We start from the raw sequence: 8,626 nt of genomic DNA, 5'->3' as shown, positions 1-8,626 counted from the left end.
GTCACATTTTGTGTGAGTGTCTCTGTGTCTCTGTGTGTGTCTCTCTGTGTGTGTGTGTGTGTGTGTGTGTGTATACTGTCACTGAACTGATTCAGTTAATGTTTTGGCAGCACCAAAATCACTACACAATGGACAATCCCACCTAGCAGGAGTGAATAGTAAGAGTAAGTCAGAGTAAGAGTCAGAGTCAGAGTGATAGTAAGAGTCAGAGTCAGAGAGGGAATGCAAGAGAAGGAGATGGAGAGTGTGACTGAGGAAGACTGACACAAGCAGAACAGAGACATTGAGTACATGTGAGAAATGCATACCAAGCTTGATGAAAGGATACTGGTTGAGTCTGTGATGACAGAGATAGAAAGAAAGACAAAAAGAAACAGAGCAACACAGTAGATGGCCATGAAAGAGACAGAGACAGAGAGAGAGAGAGAGAGAGAGAGAGAGAGAGAGAGAGAGAGAGAGAGAGAGAGAGAGAGGGGGGAGAGTGGTACATGAGGGACAGAAAGTGCGACAGCAAAAGGCTAAATGAAAAGGGAAACGGAGAGAGTTGGGGGACAGACAGATGGAGGTAGAGTGGTGGCCCTGAGGCATGCACACACACACACACACACACACACACACACACACACACACACACCCACACACACACACACACACACACACTCCACACACACACACACACACACACACACTCCACACACACACACACTCCACACACACCCACACACACACACACACACCCACACACACACACACACACACACACACACTTCTCTTCTGTGCTAACAGGCCTTTGAGTGTCTGATAGCGTTTTATTTTTTTGGTCAAGGATAAGGTGCCCTCCCCATCTGAAAATGAATTAACTTCTGTCTTCATTATCTCATCTCCGATTCCAATCAACTCCTAATCCATTCTCAGCTTGCCTCTCCCACACCCACGCAGCTCTGGGTGACATTTCATTTAAGCGCCTTGTGGACCCTCTCCCTCCCTCCCTCCCTCCCTCCCTCTCTCTTTCCCTCCCTATCTTCCCTTAGCCTCACTATTCTCCCCCTCTTCCTCCCCTCCATAAAAAAGGAGAAACTCATTTGGAGGGGTTGGCTGGCTTACCCAGGAAATTATTTACACCTTAATGAACAGCAGGCTGATTTTATCTCTGCCATCAGTCCCAGTCAAAACAGACAGACATGCCGCGAGAAAACAGTCTGGACAGAGGACTAAACTGACAGACCCTTATCAATGTAATTGTGGTTGTCTTTATGATTGAGAGTGGGGACTGATTGTCTGTCCACAACTCTCTCTCTCTCTCTCTCTCTCTCTCTCTCTGTGTGTGTGTGTACATGCTGTCGATAGTCCATCTGAGTGACACTTCAGATGCTATCTGGTAGGGCTGCCAGTGGGTTGCCAGTGGACACCCCTGACCCTCCCCCACCCCACCCTCACCACCCCTTATCCTGACTGACTTCCTCCTGGAGGAAGGGTCACTGTCAATCAAGCCCAAGTCTAAGTGACCTGGAAGTGCTTGTGCCATGGAGTCTTTCACACACACACTGAAAGGTCATGGGGGCACCCAAGGTCACTGCCAGAAGCCGTAATGAGGAGGAAATGGGGCAGACAAGGAGGCCATCATCACCTGTCCTATAATTTGGGATGACTGACAATCGCCTTCCAGGTCAGAGACAGAATAGTGTCAGAGCCGGGAGTTCATTTACCACAGGGGGGCAATTATTATGGCATCCCATCACACTGGTGTGGGCAAATAAAACTGGCATAAATACCTTAATAAGAGCTAAAAAAAAACAGTCTTGCCTGGGAAATCACTTTAGAACCTCATTATCAGTGAGGCTTTCAACTTCACAAGCTGCCCCAAAGAGTCTCCTTGTTCTACCAAAAAAGAATTACCTTACAAGATCCGACAAAAGTACCTTTTACAGACCAAAGAAACAATAGCTCTGTTTGCCAAAGTCTTCAAAGGCTTCGCCTAAAGCAATTAGATGAAGATCTGGAGATTCAAAGCACAGATAATGTGAATCTGCGTTTGCCTTTCTCATCTGCTTCCACGTTCAGAAAGGTGTGAGCTATTACTGAAACAGATCAGAACATGATAGCCAGGCAATTCCGCATGGGTTATTATCAGAAGTCATTAACGACTCGGCATCACCTCAACAAAAGGAACGCATGGCTGTGTACGGAGGCACGTCCCAGTGCTGTCAGCAGACATATTTAGAGACAGCTGGAGACGGCTCTTAAAATAGAAGCAAACAGCCTCTGTGCCTCCCTCCTGTCGAACCCATTTTTCCCCTTCCAGGGCCCAGAAGATTTCATGAAGTCAAATCAGAAACACATTTTTTATTCAAAGCTCTTTTTTTTATTTGGTGTCTGCTTATAAAATAGTTCTTTTTAATGACTGATTTATTTTTCTGTCTTTTTAAATCAGTGGTAGCGGCATCTTGTCAATATAGTCATGCATTTTCTCCTAAACAAAGAGAAACACGAGCGGCACGCCTGGAGAACATTGGCAACATCAAACGCCGCTGAACTCCAAAAGACCTGCGCCGCCGTGTTCCCGAGGCAGAGAGGAGGAATCAGCTGAACAAACGCACACAGAACAAAAACACATGTAACACACCGTAAATAAACTCCAGGCATGGAGGTTTGAGGTGCGATTTGGTGAGAGTGCCAGGGCACAAAAAAAACCCCCAACGTTTCTTGGATTGAGAGAGAAAGCCTCTATCCCTCCTCCTTCAATGAATAGACATTTTTATCCAAAAAACGAATGACGGCACAGTGTATTATTAAATTTACATCAGTATGTGTGTTTACCGTAGCCTGACGAGCCATACCCACATTAAAATGTAGGGTCTGGGAACTCACCGTTCGCAGTGCTCAGTCTGAGGGGTGGGATAATCAGTTGTCTTTCAAATTCCCTCTGCACGCAATAGGCCAGCGGCAGCGCTATGAGTCCCATGCGTTTCCCACCAGCGGAGCTAGTTGGCTAGTTCAAACGTTTGCCAACTTAATAAAAGCTTAACTCGTGTCACACTGTTCGCCAACAGCAACATCCGTTTGTTTTCAAGTAGCAGGGAATTCAAGCCAAACCGTGGCAACTCTACCATCAATCATTATGTTAAGCCCACCTAACGACTCTATACACGATTTCATTGGCCTGATTGAGTTTCGATTTCTGGAGCTCACAAGCCAACGGAGAGTTGCTAGACTAGCCCTGGCAGCAAATGTAATTAGCTGCCGCTAGGGGCGCGTCTAGATTTCTAGGCTATGTTTCCTGGGTAACGACCCCATGACCTTTATGTTGTTATCACCCTGCCCTAGCAGTTGGGCAATAAAGAGCACTTCTTCCCACCACTTCACCTGAGAATATCACCACCTCAGCTATGCTTTGCGGAGGCCACACACACAATCTCGCTGTCAGAAGACCACACACACTGGCCGCCTCATTAAAGACCCGTGTTCTCTCTCTGAGCTCACCTGGCCATTAGCCGTCCACACAGCACACAAAGTTCTAGAAAATTCCATGTGACACCTTCTCATGACACCTCTATATATATCTAGACTCCTGAGCTCAGTTTAAGAGGCGGCGGTGATATTTTAATGCCGGCGGGCAGTGGTGGGGGCGCCTCGCGCTGAGAGTGCCCACACAGGGAGAGGGAAGCGTGGGCGTTCTGTACCTGGTAGTGTGCCAGCATGTTGAGTCGCTTCCAGTCGCTCTCGATCTTGGTAGTGACGTCCTCGTCCATCAGGATGACGCGCACCCCTCTACCCTGGCGCCACTCTGTAGGAGAGAGAGAGAGAGAGAGGGAGAGACAGAGGGAGAGAGAGAGGGTGAGGGAGAGAGAGAGGGAGAGAGAGGGAGAGAGGGAGGGAGGGAGAGAGGGAGCAGAGGGTCATTTAGGTAAACCACTGCTGCACTTTGCTCAGTGAAAACTAAGACACGCTGCTCTGTAAGCGATGAAGGACAGTGACGTCAAGCGCGGAGCCGATGCTTCACCACATGACTCCCGCAGTGTAGAGTGCACTGCGCTAAGCAGCTCCACAGGATGTGCCAGAAGAGATGCTTATCTGTGGGACGCAGAGTCCTGGAAACAGCCCTCCACTTGCAGCTTTGGCACCTTCCTGAAAGGACTTTTTTACGCTTTACTTGACACTCGATTCTGTGGAGCTGAAAAGAGCACGAAAGGAGCCGCGAAAGGAAAAGAATTTTGTCTCGCCAAACTTTTATGTTCAAAAGAGAATAGCAGAGTTTGTGACAAAAGAGATTACAAGAGAGAAAGATGGAGACTGAGAGAGAGTGGGATGAGAGAGAGAGAGAGAGAGAGAGAGAGAGAGAGAGAGCTGCAGTGCTGTGCCAAGCAGAGAAGAATGAAGTGTGGAGAGAAAGGAGAGCGAGCGAGCGAGGGATGGGGAGAGAGAGAGAGGGGGAGGTAAATTAATCACCCACTCTGCTCTTTGTTAGAGAGCCTGGGCTGCTCGGAACGCTGGATCGATCGCCGTGATTACAGGCGCCGCTGAAAGCCACTTCCTTTTTCATCTGCAGCGGGCTGCGGCGCTCTGTCCTAACAACCCCATCGACCACACTAAGCTTCCCTGCCGCGCTGCAGCACCACGCCACACCACACCGCCCGCTCACTGCTATTACCCAGAACGCCGCAGAGATGGAACACAATCTGGTCCATTCGCACCTACGCCGTCCACCTCTCTGAAACCGCTGTACAACACCCCCCCGCCCTCCTCCCCCTAGTGAAATAATTTGACTGATAAAATAAAAGAACTAAACAAAAAACAACTAAACCCTTTTGTGAGACTAGACATATGTTCTTGTCATAAAGTATTACGCTCAGGCCAGGGGAGCTTGCCTTTGTTCAAGTGTGTTGTCTATTTTTGTCTCTAGCAAATGAGTAAATTGCCATTGTGTTGGGAACCACAGCAAGAGCCTCCTCACCATGTGAAGCCTGTAGCTCCTATCTGCCATTCAGATCACGAAATCAGATCACAAAACAAGACAGGGGAAAAAGAAAAGAAGAAAGAAAAGAGACAAAGAAACAAGAAACAAGAGAGAACAGGGAGGATGTTTCAGGACGAAGAGAAGAAAAGTGGGGTATCAGATCCCCAGGAAAGCCTCCATTGTCTGATTCATCTTAACGCAGTACAGTACAGTACAGTGCAGTGCGTCTTCCCCTCTCCATGCTAATGAGATACACCACCAGCACGGGCAGAATAAACAAAGGAAAAGTACATTGCCAGAGAGGGAGGGAAAGAAAGAGAGAGAGAGAGAGAGAGAGAGAGGAGGATAGAGAAAAAGAATGAAAAGGAAGACAGGGGAGTGGAAATATGAAACGAATAATAAAAAAAGCAGAGCAAGCGGAGATTGCCCCGATTCCCAAATCCGCTCTCTTTCACCGTGCGACGCCACGGGAGGGAGATAAGAAGTTTGAGGCCACAGTGGAGAAGGGCTGGAGTGTGTGTGTGTGTGTGTGTGTGTGTGTGTGTGTGTGTGTGTGTGTGTGTGTGTGTGTGTGTGTGTGTGTGTGTGGAGAGGGGGGGGGGGAGGGGTGAGTTGTGGTGGGGGAGAATGGGGGTTGAAGGTGACTTCAGATGACAATGCGACGCTGAGAGAGATATGGTGTGAAACATCGACAGGGAGAGAAGAGGGGGGTTGTGGGAAGCAGGAGGACTGATCCTGCAACAGCCAGAGAAAAGTGACGAGGGGAGATGGAGAGATATCAGAGTGTGTGTGTATGCGTGTGTGTGTGTGTGTGCGTGTGTGTGTGTGTGTGTGCATGTGTGCATGTGTGTGTGTGTGTGTGTGTGTGTGTGTGTGTGAATGCTCACTCCTGCTTTGTTCTCACACCTTGTAGCCCTCACTCTTGCTCGGCGGGCCCTTGTGGGCGAGCGTGACAGGGAGAATTAAAAGCGAAGCCGGGGACAGAGGCGCGCCTGTCCAATTTGTTCCGGGAGTACGGGGAGGAGGTGGGCTGGGTGGCGGGCAGGGAGGAGGTGGCGTAGGGGTGGCGTGGGGAGCTGCTGGCGCAATCCCATTATCTTTATCTGGAGCGCCGCATCACTGCGGGGGGGAAACGGAGCCTGGGCCTCGGAGACCCAGGGCCATGCGTCTCATGGAATGCCAAAGAATCTCTCTCTCTCTCTCTCTGTCTCTCTCTCTCTCTCTCTCTCTCTCTCTCTGTCCAACCGCCCCTTTTCCTCTTTTGTTTAGATGCTTTCTTGTCAAACAAGACCTCCTCCTCCACACACACACACACACACACACACACACACACACACACACACACACACACACACACACACACACCTTCTCATCTCCCATTGGGCCCCCCGCCTCCCCTCACTTCCACCTCTAGCCCACCTAAGCAGACTCCCTCTCTCACAGTGTCTGCCCCAGATGACGACTAAACAAAGAGGTAGAGAAACGGGGGAAAAAACCTTCCAATTCTCGGCCGTAATAAAGGAATAATAAAACAACGCGTGCGCACGCCCGCAGGGGCCCATAAAACAATTTCACAGAGCCAGCGCTCGTCAAAAGGGCTAAAACAATTTCTTCACTTATCGCCCCGACGTTCCCCCTTGTGGAAATACTATCATCTCTCCACGGCAGCCTATAAATATGCTATTACTCCAAAGACAAAGACAAAGAAACAGAAGAAAAAAACAGCAGACCTTAGAAAAAAACCCAAGAGGGGAGTGGGAGTGATGCAGTAATCCATAAAAAAGGTGACGGGTTTACAGGCATCTCAGGCCCAGCAGAAATCGGCGGTTGTAGACGCAGGGAGAAGATGAGAGAGGTGTGTGATAGACTAGCATCTGTTCTGGGCTACGCTCGCCTTTATGTCAAGACTGAACGAGGCGTTTATTAGCATGGATAACATGCTGGGGATATCATGGGAGTGCGTAAAAAATAAAGCCTTCTTTTTTTTTAACTACATGAACCAGTCAAGGCTGTGGAGCATTCAAGGAGGGGAAAATCCTAAATGAAAAACAGCATTTTGTTTGCCAAAAGCAGGAGAGAGAGAGCCCAAGAGAAAAAGAGGAAGAGAGAAAGTAGAGAGGGAGAGAGGGAGAGAGAAAGAGAGAGAGGGAGGGAGCTGATCACCTTGAAATGCACCTCCCACTGATGTGGAGTTAACCTGACTGATTGCCTGATCAATTGCCAGATCTGGGGGGGCCACTCGACTTGGGGGGGGGGGGGGGGGGTTGAGGGAAGAAAAAATAATCGATGTTGAGTTTCGCGGGGAAAGAGCAATCACGGCAAATACACAAGTAAGCCGGCGAGCGAGAGCTGGGCACGCGCTAAACAACTCTTCAAGCTCGGGTCGAGTGTCTCCATCATTACAAGGCCTCAGCCACCACCTAACTCCCCCCCCCCCCACCCCGACCACCCTTCCACACCCCCCGCCTGTCGATAGCCAGAGTGAGAAGCCACCTGCCCCGATGTCTCTGCCCCCCTCAGCACACAGTGGAGAGGGCAGTCGACGAGAGGAAGACTCTCTACTCCATCTCCTCCACCATTTAAAAGCACCTCTGCTCTTAACCACAGAGACATGGCTTGTTGTTCACTTTGCTTAGAGGCCCCATCATCAGCGCTGAACGGGAAGATCGAGTCTTCCTCTGCGACGGAGCGCTGACCAATTTCTGACCCTTTCCTCTTATCTTGCCTCCAGACAGCCGGCACTTTGATGGACCCGGGGCCAACGATCACGGCTCTTATCCTGTCTCCCCATCAGCTCCTCGGGGCTGGGGATGAGTGGACACGACATTTCACTCACCACTTTCTGAGCCCTTCAAGCGCCGCCGTCGCAGAGGACAGACGAGGAAAGTGAGGGGGCCAGTCCGCCACGACCCTGTGCCCGTTAACAGCCAGGCAGGTTAAACGGTTGCTATAAAAGTGAGTGGATGCGAAATGCATGGCATTTATGATCATGTTAAGAGAGTGTGTGTGTGTGTGTGTGTATGTGTGTGTGTGTGACTCTTACCCAGGTCCATGTCGGAGGCCTTCTGGCGGTGGGAGTAGGGCACGTTCTTGTAGATGGCGTCCAGAATCTTCTCCTTCACCTGGCTGATGGTGTCACAGTTGAGCACCTTGACCTGGATCTCCGGGCTCTTCTCGTTGTCAGGATGGATGCAGTTCACCACCTACAGCAGAGCCAGAGAAGAGCAACTCACTTCAGTCATAAACATCATAAGCTGAGCAAAGCATTCGGAATAACACAGAAAATAATTAAATCATTAAATCATGTCAAGTAAGGTTTGTTTACAAATCATTTTTAAAAAATCCAGCAGCTGTTTACCAAAAGAAATAGGTGGAGACATGAAGGCAACCCACGGTGTCTATGAAGTGTTCTCGTCAATGTCAAAAACTCACTTTGGATTTTTGAAGCAGAGCTTTTTCAAATGTAATTTGCAATATACAGCCCTCCATTTAACTCGTTAAGTCAGCACGCGTGATATAATTCTAAAAACTTGATGAATTTCCAGCGGTGACACTTTCAACTGTCAAGCAATGGCAGGTGAATTTCCTCCTGTAATTGCATGTAAGAGGAGGAGCAGGGGGGTGGTGGGGTGGGGTATTCCGACAACTGGCCACCACAGGAGAGCTGACATC

At 49.4% G+C, this 8,626-nt stretch overlaps 1 protein-coding gene across 3 annotated transcripts in view; it reads right to left on the bottom strand.

The window, feature by feature from the left end:
• The window catches only part of plxna4 (plexin A4), a 220,533-nt gene that overhangs the window by 23,086 nt on the left and 188,821 nt on the right, over positions 1-8,626 (bottom strand). For all 3 annotated transcript variants that reach the window (XM_042078869.1, XM_042078868.1, XM_042078871.1), the window contains exons 25-26: positions 7,998-8,157; positions 3,681-3,784 (exon numbers count right to left, since the gene is read on the bottom strand). In XM_042078869.1, the coding sequence (XP_041934803.1) occupies positions 3,681-3,784; positions 7,998-8,157 (264 nt within the window). The remainder of the gene's footprint in view (positions 1-3,680; positions 3,785-7,997; positions 8,158-8,626) is intronic.

Source organism: Alosa sapidissima, chromosome 22 (genome assembly GCF_018492685.1).
Source record: "Alosa sapidissima isolate fAloSap1 chromosome 22, fAloSap1.pri, whole genome shotgun sequence".
NCBI lineage: Eukaryota > Metazoa > Chordata > Actinopteri > Clupeiformes > Clupeidae > Alosa > Alosa sapidissima.
This window is presented reverse-complemented; position numbering and strand designations above follow the sequence as displayed.